General features: G+C 50.5%; 4 protein-coding genes across 4 annotated transcripts; 3 read left to right on the top strand and 1 right to left on the bottom strand.

Moving 5' to 3' along the window:
- Positions 1 to 220: 220 nt before the first annotated feature.
- AKAW2_30760S (uncharacterized protein) lies at positions 221 to 1,167 on the top strand (the record flags this gene model as incomplete). The annotated part of the gene is made up of 4 exons (XM_041687309.1): positions 221 to 265; positions 317 to 334; positions 382 to 937; positions 989 to 1,167. The coding sequence occupies 4 exons, from the start codon at positions 221 to 223 to the stop codon at positions 1,165 to 1,167; spliced, it is 798 nt and encodes a 265-aa protein (XP_041541207.1).
- A 702-nt stretch (positions 1,168 to 1,869) lies between these two features.
- Positions 1,870 to 3,135, top strand: RAD51 (recombinase RAD51; the record flags this gene model as incomplete). The annotated part of the gene is made up of 4 exons (XM_041687310.1): positions 1,870 to 1,953; positions 2,030 to 2,109; positions 2,189 to 2,256; positions 2,324 to 3,135. The coding sequence occupies 4 exons, from the start codon at positions 1,870 to 1,872 to the stop codon at positions 3,133 to 3,135; spliced, it is 1,044 nt and encodes a 347-aa protein (XP_041541208.1).
- A 373-nt stretch (positions 3,136 to 3,508) lies between these two features.
- Positions 3,509 to 7,652, top strand: AKAW2_30762S (uncharacterized protein; the record flags this gene model as incomplete). The annotated part of the gene is made up of 3 exons (XM_041687311.1): positions 3,509 to 4,148; positions 4,224 to 6,365; positions 6,418 to 7,652. 3 exons carry the CDS (start codon positions 3,509 to 3,511, stop codon positions 7,650 to 7,652), a joined length of 4,017 nt encoding a protein of 1,338 aa, XP_041541209.1.
- Positions 7,653 to 8,942: 1,290 nt separating this feature from the next.
- On the bottom strand, positions 8,943 to 14,294 carry abcB (putative ABC multidrug transporter; the record flags this gene model as incomplete). The annotated part of the gene is made up of 14 exons (XM_041687313.1): positions 8,943 to 9,627; positions 9,683 to 9,763; positions 9,826 to 10,444; positions 10,507 to 10,622; positions 10,670 to 10,741; positions 10,795 to 10,918; positions 10,974 to 11,330; positions 11,391 to 11,553; positions 11,609 to 12,399; positions 12,452 to 12,685; positions 12,750 to 13,029; positions 13,088 to 13,314; positions 13,370 to 13,907; positions 14,079 to 14,294. The coding sequence occupies 14 exons, from the start codon at positions 14,292 to 14,294 to the stop codon at positions 8,943 to 8,945; spliced, it is 4,503 nt and encodes a 1,500-aa protein (XP_041541210.1).
- Between the last annotated feature and the right edge of the window lie 29 nt (positions 14,295 to 14,323).

Consider the following 14,323-nt stretch of genomic DNA (forward strand, 5'->3'; position numbering starts at 1 on the left):
ATACATCGTTCAGTAACCTCCCCCCCCAGGGCCTACAACTGAAGCAACAAACCCGACCTTGACATCATACTTCTTCCACAGAAGTGTCTGTGACGGTTACAGTCTACGCCAGCGCAGTCACCTGGGAGAGGCCTTCCTGTGTCTACTTCAGACTACTGCTTTCCTGCATCTACACCGGCTGCATCCCCCATCAGAAAACTCCTCACTCACCGAACGCATCATGAATTTCTGGGTTGGTTGGGCGCTCTGGCAGAAACTGAGCTTTGTAAGATCTCCAAGGCCCTGGGAACGAGGAATGTCGCTAACCTGCGACTAGGCGCTCGCAGGTCTTCTGGTAAGGATCCAGTACTAGATTGGCATACATTCCACTGATAAGTCAAGGCATTGGTACTGGTGTACTCATTCATCGTCCTAGCCTACAACAGGCGAAAGACACAGAAGTATGCCACCGCTGAAGCACGACAGAAAGCAGAGATGCAACCCATGCTGGCTGAACCGAGCGAGATACCATTTGGTGCTAGAGCTTTGGAGAAGGGAATTCAAGTAGAAGGCATATGGACACCCGATTGCCGTTCTGCGAGACAGTCCACCACTCACTCGGGTAGTAGACCTGAAAGTATTGCGTCGGCACCCAAGCCGACGTTGATGGCGCTGACAGGAGATGATATCCAAGCTCTTGAGCGGACATACCAACCGGCACCTAGCCCGAGCCTCTATGAACAGTGCAACTCCCCCAAGGTTCTAGACATCGAATACGGACAATCAGACTACATCTCTCTTTCGCCAACCAACCAGTCTCTACAGCTGGATGGCCCCATTATTGTTGAACCGGAATGCTCTCCAGATCTAGACAAGCGTCGCTCAAGGTGGTTTGGTGCGCGAAGCTCGTGGGTCAAGAAGCCCTTCGATAGCTACAAAAGAAGATCAACACCAGAGGGTAAGATCCTGAAGTATATTGGCCTGGACTCGAAAAGCTAAGCATACACAGGGCTTCGCCGCACTTCATCGGAGAGCTTCAGAAGGAGAATCAGCAAACTCATAGACGAGAATATCCGGACGAACCCAGCTGAGATATACCAACTAAGAGCCATTAACCAGGAGACGCTCGAAGGTCGTAGAACGCCATCACCGACGAGGTCGCAAGGCTTTTCAAATGCCGTGTTATGAGGTGCGAGACCAGGTTGTTTTGCAAGTCTCCCGGGCAGCCTCTGCTGTTAACCATGTAACATGCAATGGCAACAATACTATCGAGGGGCCTATGAACGAATCGTTGGATATCATTCAGTCATTGATAAGCCTCGGTTACTATGACGAATTATGTTGCGAAACAAATGCACGCCTGGAAGCGCGCAGGACATGCAACGGAGACAAAATGTATCTCTTTTCCTTTCGTCTGTGATACAGAGCAAGTATGTGCTTCATATGCGTCGCGTCGAATAAGACAGGTTTGGCCTGGCAGTAACTGTATTAACGTAGATATAAAGTGGACTCATAGTTGTAGGTAAATGGCCCACCCAAGGCAACAAGCTGATGCCAGTGGGCACGTGATGTCGCGACTGCCTGGACGCGTCCACAATCTCAACATGACTTGAATAACGCGCTGCGACAACGGCAATTTGCCACCATAGAATAAAAAAAAAACCACGGGTTTCTGGACAATCTTGCCTTATTGCACACGGAAGCTAGATTGTGTGTTGCAATCCATCCAGTGTTGAAATCTGAACTACATCAGGAAACCGCAACTGATCTAGACGCGTGTGCGCGCGGTTAACAGGCTACATCTATTGCCATTTCTCCCAGGATCTTTGCAGTATTGCTACAAAGGCCACTGGATTCTGACGCTACAGAAGTTTGAATCCTTTGTGAAAGATGACTGCCGACGCTGATACTCAGAATGAGTATGACGATGGGCTTCCAGGCCCCGGAGCGCCCACGCCACTCTCTTCCCTGGAGGTGAGCAATTCAAACGGCAAACAATATGCTTGATGATGGGTAGGTGAAGGTCAAGTGCTGATGCTTTTCGTAACAGGGTGTTTCGGGCCTGACAAGTAGGGATATCAAGCTGTTTGTTGATGCTGGATACAACACCGTTGAGTCGGTTGCATATACGTACGTCTTTCCTTTGTCAATCATGTGTCTTCGCCCAATGCCAGCTCTGCTCACAACCATGTTCTTGCGTATGGTATAGGCCAAAACGATTGTTGGAACAAATCAAGGGTATTTCGGAGCAGAAAGCCACCAAGGTCTTGGTTGAGGGTGAGTGTTGCTCCTATGGTATTGGAACTCGTACGCGACGGTCTTGTCTGACTCCATGATTTTGTAGCTATGAAGCTTGTGCCGATGGGCTTTACTACCGCGACCGAAATGCATGCGCGACGAAACGAACTCATCTCAATTACGACAGGCTCTAAGCAGTTAGACACCCTTCTTGGAGGTGGCATCGAGACAGGCTCTATAACGGAGATATTCGGAGAATTCAGGACAGGAAAAAGTCAAATATGTCATACACTCGCCGTGACTTGCCAATTGCCTTTTGACATGGGCGGGGGAGAAGGAAAATGCCTATACATTGACACAGAAGGTACCTTCCGACCAGTGCGTCTATTGGCGGTTGCACAGCGATACGGGCTGGTGGGAGAAGAGGTGCTGGATAACGTGGCATACGCTCGTGCGTACAACTCAGACCATCAACTTCAGCTACTCAACCAAGCTTCGCAGATGATGTGCGAGACTCGTTTCTCGCTCCTTGTCGTTGATTCTGCCACTTCTTTGTACCGGACAGACTTCAATGGCCGTGGTGAACTGTCGTCGAGACAAACACATCTTGCGAAATTTATGCGTACTCTGCAGCGCCTCGCTGATGAGTTTGGTATTGCGGTCGTCATTACGAACCAGGTCGTTGCTCAGGTGGATGGTGGCCCCAGTGCAATGTTCAATCCCGACCCGAAGAAGCCAATCGGTGGTAACATTATTGCGCATGCAAGTACGACGCGGTTGAGTTTGAAGAAAGGACGGGGTGAGACTCGGGTCTGCAAGATCTATGATAGTCCATGTCTCCCTGAGAGCGATTGCCTGTTCGCTATCAATGAGGATGGTATTGGGGACCCGAGCCCCAAGGACTTGGAGAATGACTGAAAAGGGCGCGGATAGATTCTCAGGCTACGAGTTCATGATTATAGTTGTTTTGCTTGCATGTATAGGCTGCGTACATAATAATAGCCTCTGGCATTCCCGATATTTGACTAGTATATCATTTCTTGTAGGAAGAGTCAATTCGCATTATCCATGGAATTGGTGTAGTTGCGGAGATGCAGCAAGGCGGTGGCAGCTTTATTGCTGGGGGCGGCGCCAAGACCTGTTTTTTCTGGAGCGCCGAAAGAGCTTCAGCTTCTGCCCTTCAACTCCGCCGTGCAGCGACTCCTCCCTCCAATTACCTCCATCGGCCATGGAGACTTGAACTGACCATTAACTCCAGATCGTGAAGTGTGGTCTGTTTCTTAGTCAAGTCATGGCTAAAATCTACAAAGATACCCGAGTCGACCTCCGGCCGTACTCGCCGAACACCGTCGTCAACATCCCGATCTCGACCCAAGAAAGTACGCAAAGCCGCGCGCGATTCTCGGTCATCTCGAGCCCCAACCGTGACGAGCCGGTCGCGAAGGACGAAGACGAGTTTTCCAAACGATACCTAGCGAGCCAGGGTTCGATCTATTTCCGCAAACGCAATGTCTACCCCCGAACCTTTCTGTGGAGGGTTGTCGATAACAGCAAGATCTTGGAGATCCAGTGCGTGGATCTGACCAAGGCTGGTATCGAGCACCACGAATACAATGTAACACTGCGCTTGGAATTTGAGGAAGGAATTGTCCCTTCAGGTGTTGATTTTGCCGATTTGGAGGAGCACGAAGCGTTGAGCGTGTTCGTGATCACCACCTCCAAGACCCTCCACACCTTGACACTACGCCCCGAGTTCTTCCGCAGGACTGCATCAATTGACAACAACATCTCCGACTGGTGCAAGACTTTCAATCCCGCACCTCTCACATTCTCTTATCCACACCGTCTACATGCGAGCAGCCCGCTGGAGCTGTTCGTGTCTCTTGACAATGGCGCACTCTTGCGCTTGACCAGGAAGTCTGGTGACGATGGTAAACCCACTATCCTTGTTTAAAATCATCACTTGTTATATAACTGCGATACTGATCTATCTTGATGTGTCCCAGGCTCACACTGGTCTCCCCTGACCTTCGACGAGAGAACTTGGGGCTCGTCGATTCGCGGGCTGGTCAAATGGCATGCGCAGCCGTCAATTAAATACCAAGGACGCACCCTCGAATTGAGCGCGCCAAACGCTATCGCCACTACAACTGATCAGACCTATGTCTTCGCTGTCTGCTTGAACCACACGCTCAAGATCTGGAACCTTGCTACCAACAAGTTGGCCGCTACGAAGGACCTACTGGACCGTGATGTGCAACCGTCGGAGGAATCTTTGTACTCGCTGAATCCATCCGAAACTTCCTTCATCAGGGTCTTTAACATGGAGCGTGCGCTTGACGGTGCGTACCGTTATTATGTTGTCACATATTCGCCGTTCGAAGACGGGCTCTTCAAGTTCTGGGCTGTCAAGGGAGGCCTGACGTCGCCGCTTGTTATCGAGGATCTGTACCCGGGTGCTGCACTGAAGCCTCTGGATCCCGACTCGACCGGGAGCATGTTCTGGAGTATCGCCGACTTCCAGATCAAGCCTGCTGAGGAAGGAAAGCGCATGGAGCTGTGGGTTCTGTGGAGAAACAGCAGCCTGTACCAGCTGTTTACGCTGCATTTCAACTTCGAAACCCTGGTGACGGATTGGAAGTCCAACTGGGCGTCTACAGTTATGGACACCCGCGGTCAGGCATATCCCCCCGTTATGGCCTTGTCTGACGTGGTGGATCCGACGGAGAAGTGGCTCGAATTCCTCCTGCAGCCCAACAAATACTCGACGGAGGTCCTTGAGACTGCCCTCTCTATCTACCAGGAGGCACTCAGACCTCTGTCGTCGCCCAGCACGCTGAAGAGAAGCGCCCCTCTGGCAGAAAGGCTCTGCTCTACCGTTGCTGCCACTGTCTCTCTTCGCAAGTACGCCGATGATGGGATGGACTTCACACGGTACCGAACCGATACAGACTCGAAGTGGCGCCAATTCTGGCAGATTGCGGATGATGTCAACAAGAGAAGGTTTGAGCCAGTCTCTCTTGCATATGATACCTACTATGAGACACCGTGGATGGTCCTTTCCGACAGCTGTGCCGTGATTCGTGAATGCAGCGCAACCGAGCTCATTCTACATAACTCCGGCCCAGAGCTTCGCGCGGAAGCACCCAAAATCGTTGATCGCTGGAGGCACCGGAACCTGGATTCAGAGATCGGCAGCCTCTTTGAGGATGCCTCTCACCTTCTGAACGTTGCCTCCAGCTTCCGGAGGAGCTTCGCTCCCGAACTCGAAGTAGCATGCCAGGGCGCCCTTGAAGCAGAGCTGTTCACTGAACCCTCCATCTCTGTGCAGGATAGAATGGAGGCGTTCCGCGAGCGATGTGATTTCGGAGAGCAAATCTCCAACAAGACATACGATGGTCTGGTTGGTGCCGTTAATGAGCGTCTGAACATCTTCAGCTTGCCAAATGAAGTGTTCTACACCCTTGTGGACACGATTCCGCTGGGTTTCCCTGGCAAGGACTCTGATCTCGTCAACACTCATTTCGGTGTCAAGGTCATCGTCAACGGTGTCCAGGAGACGATCTCCTTTACGCGAAAGACTCTGACAGACCTCTTGTACATGATCCTTTTCATCGATGGTGAAGTTCAGCAGGAGGAAGACTCGACGTTCGACGCCGCAGACTTGTTTGTCACTATCATAACCCTCCTGAGGGAATATGAGATGATGTCTTGGTTGAGCTCGAATTCCCGCAAGTGCTCCGACAGACCGGCGAAGGCCACTGATGACATGTCCGTCACCTCGTTCTTTGTCAAGGAAGCGCCAGCACATAAGGATGGTGAGAGGATAGCGACTATCCTTGAGGATCTGTTCGCCAGCGATATCAAGCCACGTCAAGCCGTCGGCCTGCCCCAGAGCTACACGATATCTCTTGGTATTCGGGATATTCTCTCCTGGGTGACTCGTCAAGGCGAAGTCGCCTACCCCAATGCTCTTGTCTACATACAATGTGACCTCATCGCTAAGAACAATATCGACCTTGCATGGGACTTCCTCCGCTTCCAAGCAAGCACATCCTGGGCGACCTATGTCAAGGGTAGGCTGTATGTTGCCATGTCCGAATACGATACTGCGGCTTTGTATTTCCGCAAAGCTGCCTATCTTCTTTGTAAGTCCTCGTCTCACATACCCGTTGTGATCCCCTGTCTGACCTTACACAGCATGCGGAAAACCCCTGGGTAACCTGCACGAGATGTCCTCGACCCTCCTCGACATCGTCTCCGTGGACTGCTTCCACAACGGTCTTCCCAAGTACTTCCAACACATCTTGACAATATTCGAACATGCGCGCTCGTTCTCCCACGTCGCCGACTTCGCCAGCCTCGCGCTACAGGCCCTTTCCAGTGAGCACGGAAGCGAGCAAGACCCCGAATTCGCTAGCCTACGGGCCGATCTCCTCTCACGTCTGTTCTATGCTTCTCTACAGAACTGCCAATTCGACCAGGCATACTCGGCGCTGGCCAGATACAGGGATCGCGCACTGCAGAAGTCCGCCCTGAGCTCTCTCATCACCGGCATCCTGGCCGCCTCAGGACCCGGCACCGCAGGACTACAGAAGATCCTCCACTTCCCGACCACGCTCATCCCTAACATCGCCTCCCACGTAGACGACATCCTGGCCTCGCTTGCCCGCAAACAGACTTCCTTCAGCTCCTACCTTGACGCAGAGAGCAAATGGGCCGACAGCACCCCCGACTACCAGCGAATCCTACAAGCATACCGCATCGCACGGGGCGACTACCGCGGCGCAGCAGAGATCGCCTACCGCAACGTCCAGCGTCTCCGCCACGCCCGAGACCACTCAACCCATCTGGTCCTCACCCGGGCGCGAGACACCGCCGAGGACAACCGTCCCATCGAGGAAGACGACCCGGAGAGCAAGGAAATCCGCCACGAGCTCCTCTCCCTCATCAACCTCCTCGCCTGCGTCGACAAGAGCGAATCCTACATCCTCGTGGACAGAGACGGACCCTCCTCCTCCACCTTCAACCCCCTCACCGACCGCCGTCGCAGCAGCCTCGCCCCCGCCGACGACGACGGAAACGTCTTCATGGAAGACGCCGAAGCCACCACCAGTACTACTGGCGGCCCGGCCTCTCCCACCACCCCCTACAACTCCTCATCCCACCCCAACCAACACCGTCGCCTCAGCGCCAGCCCAACCGCCATCCGTCCCTCCAGCCGTCGCGACAGCAAATCCTCCATCACATCCGCCACCATCACAATCCCTCAACGTCGCGTCATCGTAACGCTGGACCATCTGCGTCGCGAGTTCCAGACCGAGCTGGATCGCGTCAGCCGTATCGAGCGTGGCGATTGGGAATTTGGAATTCTCGATGACGGTGATCCTGTTGGCGGTGGCCAGGATCATGATGATACGATGCTTCTCGCGTAGATTTGCTACTTTTAGCTTAAGGCTGATATCGCTTGAAATTTTCCTTATTTAAACTCATTGTTTAACTATTTTCCTTTTTCATTTTTCCGTCCATCCATCCATCCAATCATCTCACTACGCAATACACACGGGAGTTGAAGGAATCTCTTAGTTTAGTCACTACTTTCCTATCTAGTTAGTTATAACTAGTCAGCTAGGTACGTAGTTGCCTTGTTACACTAGTCTAGTCTAGTCTAGTCTAGTCGAATCGATTCGGTTACATCGTGATCACCATTGTTCTCATTAAATCGTCTTATTATTATCATCATCATTGTTATAATTACTACCTTACCCGTAACCAGAATAGTAGCTAGCTAGCTAGCTAGATATAGTATATTTCCGATCCGGACGGACAATTTCCTTGTTTTCCTCCCTCCCCCCCCCTTCTCTCCCGCATACTTCCTGCTCGCTCGATCGATCGATCTGGGGGCGGCTGACTGGCTAACTGGGCTTGCTGAACGGGATCGTGTACGTAACTATGTAACTATGTATGTATGTGTCCTGTAAAGTACTGACTTGTCTGAGAAAGCGGGCTACTAGTAAGGCCAAAAATCAAAGAAAAGGCAAGAGCAGAAGAATAATAAATTCTATTTTAGGCTTAGATAACCAATCCTCCACGTACCTTGATGAGTGTTCATGGTTCCATCTAGCTCCAAGCAAGTACCGAATTGTCTAATTCTAGAACTTCATCGGGAGTGTTGATCCTCTCTCTCTTGAAACAAAGCTTCCCAAGAACTGGTAGGTACTATTACACATTAATTTTTGGTGGAATCATGTAACAAGTCGACATGTGGGATCAGGTCCACGTAAGTCCGGATCTAGTTCGTCATAAGAAGAACTATTATATGCCGGGTGATTATACCGGAGAGGATTAGTTTGGGTCGAGTTTCCTTGATTTCTTCCCTGTTCCTTGCCGTCGAGGCATCCAGAGTCATGCATGCCTAGCGTGGGTGGGACACAACACGCTAAGGGATCGGGTCCATCCGCTCGCCCCCGCCCTTTTCCAAGAAATCGGGGAATTTGGGTGAAGAAGTGGCCCTTCTTCAGATCACATCTCGTTTTCGCACATGTTCGCAGGAAGGAGAAACTCAATTATATTACCCGCTCGGATAGATCGAGCTTAAGATTTCATTAAATTAACCCCTAGATTTTAATTACTATGTATGTACCGTCATGAAATGTGACCCATCATGGTTCATATGTACCTCCCTGCTGGCCGCCCCACGCCGTCAAATCAGCTAGCCAGTCACACTAAGCCTGGGGCGACTCCTCCTGTTCATCCATCGCCAAACTTGCATAAAGCCTGCTAAAGTGTGACTTGTCTGAACAGAGCAGGGTATGCGGGTTTCCGCACTCCACTATACGTCCCGCGTCTAGAACGACAACCTTGTCGTAGTCGAGAATCGTGTCAAGTTTGTGCGCAACGGTGAGAATGGTGTGGGAGCTAAACTTTTCGCGGATGATCCGTTGCATTATTTCGTCGGTTTTGGTGTCCACACTATGCATCAAATCCTGGTCAGTACTATGCCCGTGGTCCTGGGTTGGAAGGGAACGTGCGTACCTGCTTGTGGCTTCATCAAGGACAAGGATATTTCCTGGCCGGAGAATGGCTCGTGCGAGACAGAATAGCTGTTGCTGGCCATGAGATAGGAAGAGATCATCGATGTCGACGTCAAGGCCGCCTTTCTCCTGGACCTTGGAATACAGGCCCACGCTCTTGAGAGCATGCGTAATGGCTTCATCGGAGAAGCATCCCGTCGGATCGGCATTTGCTCTCACACTACCCTTCATGAGAAGGGGGCTCTGAGAAACCCCATTGATCCGCGAGCGGATTCCCTGACGTGGTAATTGGCTTATGTCGAGTCCATCAATCAGAATATGGCCGGTAGTGATATCCACCATGCGGAACATGCTCATAATGAGTGATGTTTTACCACTAATCGAATGGTATTAGCGGCTAAGTGGTGCAATACGTCGGTCAGATTCCTTACCTTCCAGTCCTGCCGCAAATACCCACCTTCTCACCACCATGTATGGTCAGTGATACTTCTTGAAGGACTGGCTCAGAGGCCCTATATCCGAGTAGAGTCAGCTCCGAGGTGATGTAGTGAATGGGATATCCAGCAATGCCTACCTATACTCTGCAGACACAGATTTGAACTCGATCTCTCCGTTCGATGGCCATTCTGGTGGTATCTCACGGTTTTCCGTAGGTAGATCCTCAGACGGTACATCTTCTGTGAACGTTCTGACACGATGGATCGAGCCAATGTGTGTTTCAAGATTCGTCCAGAAGGTTATCAGCAGTTTGATGCTTTGGCTGAACTGGATGACGTTTAGCAATGCCACTCCAACGTACCCTGCGCTAATTGAGCCCCTAAGCACCACAACGAGCACAATTAGCAAAACTGCAATGCCTGCAACCACCATATCTAGGCTGAGTGTAAGCCAGCGTTGGATGGCGTATAGAAGGTAGAAAGGTCTTTGGGAACGATCCAGCAGCATGTCATTCTTCTCTTGCAAGGCCTGTTGCCACCCAAAGGCTCTCAGGGTAACCAGGCCACTAAGACAGTCGGTAAAATGCGAGAAAAGTGGCGCCTTCTCTTCCAGATCTAGCAGTCGTAGTTGTCGAGATGTCCGGAGATACATCTTCTGTATGAGGTAAACGATGAGAATCACCAGTGGGAATGAGATAGCGGCGTATTTCGAAGCAACGGCTATCAAGATCATCTGAGCTATGCAGAGAGCGAGAGCTAATAAGAGCCAACAGTAAGCGACAATGCTAAGAAGCTCATCTTCCAGCCTTGAAACCTACTTGCAAATGTGTTGATAGCAGCAATAGGAAGTTCCATGTCGATGAGCTGCAAATCCTGACTGAATCTGTTGAGAATAGCACCGCTATCGGTCTTGGAGAAGAACAACATTGGCGCACTGATGATGAGTTAGTGTGTATTCCTCATCTGCCATGTGGGACATACCTGAGGACTGTAGTCAAGAGCTTCCGGTGGAAGACCTCTCCAGATCTTGGCACCATAGTAATTACCATTTGCCTAGATAAGAGTTAGCTAGAACTTTGCTTAGGGCTGTAGATTGGGTCACTCACCAACAACCAACCATGAGGCAGAGCATGCCGATGACACCGAGCATAGCATATATCCCGAGATAGTATCCTGTGTGCTTGCCAGGTTCCGCCTCATTCGAACTGGCCCACCAGTTCACCCATATGCCTGCGTCAAAGTCAGTTGATAACTTTATCATTGGGGGTATTTCCATGGCTCGTACTTGGAAAAGATATGCAGAAGACAAAGCTCGCTATAGCCACAATAAAGACAATGGTAGGAATCCAGCCAATAGCTTTAACGTAGTATAGGTAGATAGACAAGTCCCCGCCTTTCCCCTGTGTTTCTGTCTCGGCACCGGGCTCAGTCTCAGTACTTGCAATCTTCGGCTTTTCTATCGTTTCCACCTGAACACCTGATGCGGGGAACGAATCTGCTTTGTAGCCCCAATCGGGAAGACCAAGAGCAAAACTGGAAACATAGCCACCAGTTGCATCAAGGGCCTTGAAGCTTCCTTGCTCGACCACGTGTCCGTTCTTGTCAAGTACAACAATGTGGTCCGCATAAGGAGCGCGTTTCACTATTTACTTGATTAGCATAACCTAAAAAAATGCAGGACGTTGGAAGAGCCGTGACTTACCTGAAGAAGATGCGAATATTATGGTCGAATCTATCGAACGCAAGAGACCATGATTCCCAATCAGGTGGTGGAAGATATGATCTTCGGTGGTGGCATCCAAGCTGCTGAACACATCATCTAGAATAATAACACTTTTGCGAGAATAGACCGCTCTGGCTAGTGCCTACCGATATTAGTACAAGTCGATCTGCAGGTATGGATGCAGCCTGGGCACCTACAATGCGTTGACTTTGACCACCACTAAGAGCAACACCCTTGCTCCCAATCACCGTCTGATCACCCCGTGGTAACTGTTCAAAATCTTCTGCCAAAGCACAGGCGTATATAACTGACTTATACCACTGGCTATCAAAGGCAGACATGGCGACAATGCAATCACGGATGGTTCCGTTCATGTGCCAAGGAGTCTGCTCGCAGAAGCTAAGGCTATCAAGGGAAAGTTGGATGTTCCCTTGGAGGCAAGGCACTTCTCCAAGGAAGGCTTTCAGTAGTGTAGACTTTCCACAACCAGAGGGACCGATCAGTAGAGTCAAGCCACCTTGGGGAATCGATATGGTCAAGTTCTTCAGCAATGGCTCCTTAGTCGTATCCCATCCAAAAGCGCCGTTTTGGATAGTGACAACATCTCGGACTGATGAAGGCAGACTTTCCTTTGACGATGGGAAAGAAGTTGATCTTGACTCAGTCGTGCTAACCTCTGTGTCCTTGATTAGAGCCAAATGGGACTTATCGTCCAGCGCATAGGATGGAAGCCCGGTCGACTTATTTCTGGGATCGATGTGCTCCTTTTGTTCGAGAAATTCCTCAAGTCTCTTGAACGACCCAACTGACCCAGCAAAATTCATTAGAGCCATGACGAGAGACAACAGAGGGTCTGACAAGAGCGAAAACAGAGACAACGATGTATAGACAACTGAGGTCGTCAAAGCAGCATCATTTCCTCGATCGTGAGAAATTCCGACGAAAGCCCCGAAGGCAAAAATAGGCGCAAATATGCGCGTCAGCCAAGCTAAAAGCGTATGGTCAGACAGATTCATCCATATTGCAGTCTGTAAGCTTACCAAGGGCCATATTCCAGACCAGAAGCTTCCGAAATTTCCTGGAGATGCTCAACTCGTCCAGACGTAGACCATGAACACTTTTAAGAAGCGCTGATTGAAGACCAAGCATCTTGATACCTTTCATAGAACCAAGCATAGATGATGTTGATGAGATGCGCCTCTCAATAGCCTCGAGCCACCTAGCTTGTCTTGACATAACGAAAGACATTGCTATAAGCGAACCGACCAACGCCACTAAAGAGAAAGAAGAAAATGTAAGCTTCTATGACTTCCAAGGAGTCAAGAAGGGCAGCCTTACCAATAGCGACACCAACAGGGACGACGCAAGATAAGCCCAATTGCCTTTCGAGGAGGTAGATGGCCAGACCAATTTCGAGGGCATTACCCCAGATATCATGCATGGTCTGCCAACCTTGCACGATTCTCTCAATGTCTGCGCTCATCAATGTGACAGAAGAAGCCGGATCCGCGTCTTTAGTACTCAAGGTACACGCTTTTTCGTAGATCATAGAAACCACCCCGCCTCTGACCATTGTGATGGATCGGTATGTTAGATGCTGATACTGGCCCATAGTAACCTAATATCACGCCGTGTGAGAGACTGAAGAAGAGCAGAAAAAGGCCTAATTTACTTACTCCTAGCCCAACATAAACGAGTATATAGGCACCAATCAGACCATATCCAATGTTGTCCGTGCTTGTGCTTTTGGGCTGCTCGGAGAATGATAGAGACCTTTCTAGCAACAGGGGTTGGCAAATGTTGAGGGCAGCTAGCATGATCCGTGGCGGAATCACGGCCAAGATTGGCCATTTGAACGCCTTCAAGCAGGCGGACAACAGCGAACTTCCACCATTTTCCTTGTCTGCCAATTGTCAACGCCATTGACCCTGGAACCTCCGATACATAGAGAATCTTACCCTTGGCAACCACACCCTTCAAGATACGGTGCAGCCTCTTGGATTCCAACTGTTTATCGAGGGCAAACAAATCGTCAACACCCAGGACTTTGGAAAACCCGCGGCGGAATAGAGAGTTCAGCCACCAGAAGAAAGACCTGTTGTAGATGCCCGCGAGAGCTTCGGGCGGGTAGTTTTGATACGGATGTCTGAGGATGTATCGCTTTTCCGTGGCTTCCAGGATGAGGAGGAGAACTTTGAGCCCAGCACCCACGGAAGTAATGATCGCAATAACTTGATTGATCCCCTCAGGATGCCGCAGCCAGAGCGTTCGCGTTTTCGCTATGTCGAAAAGTAGAGTCGCGCCAAGGTAAACGTTGAGAAGAAAAGACGGCCTGACTGACAGATTGTGTTCTGCATACGAGAAAAGACAGAGTAGCAGAATTCCCACGGTCAATACAGCGTTCGCAGCAACTGAGGCGTCCGTTCGTCTCGCTGATGGAAGGGCCCATAGAACCGTCAGGGCCAGATTTATGACGCTTAATGCGAGCCATGAGACCTGTGAGAGACATATGAAATACAATGGTTAGCGACAGGATCGCGGGGTCATTGAGAAGTCACGGGTTCGACCAAGTCCGACAGAGTCGCGCCTGCCTATTCGAGCATGTCGACGGATACGCTCGTTTTGGCAAGAAGGCAGGCAGTCCGGAAGAAGAAATTGGGTACGTACTGTCTTTGCCCATGCCAGCCAAGAAGCTACGACTTTGCGCGGTCTTCCCAGTAGATGACCGACTTGAAAGGGTATTAACAACAGAACAACGCCCAGTGGTAATACCCCCAGGATTAACTCTTCGAAGAGCAGCGAAAAATCAAAGCCACTTCGACAATATGAGGGGGGGATATGTAGAGTATTGTCCACCTGCTGGCAGGAGAGGAGTGCCGCCATAACTACCTACACCCGGAATTCCATTTACA

This window comes from Aspergillus luchuensis, chromosome 3 (genome assembly GCF_016861625.1).
Source record: "Aspergillus luchuensis IFO 4308 DNA, chromosome 3, nearly complete sequence".
Taxonomy (NCBI): Eukaryota; Fungi; Ascomycota; class Eurotiomycetes; order Eurotiales; family Aspergillaceae; genus Aspergillus; species Aspergillus luchuensis.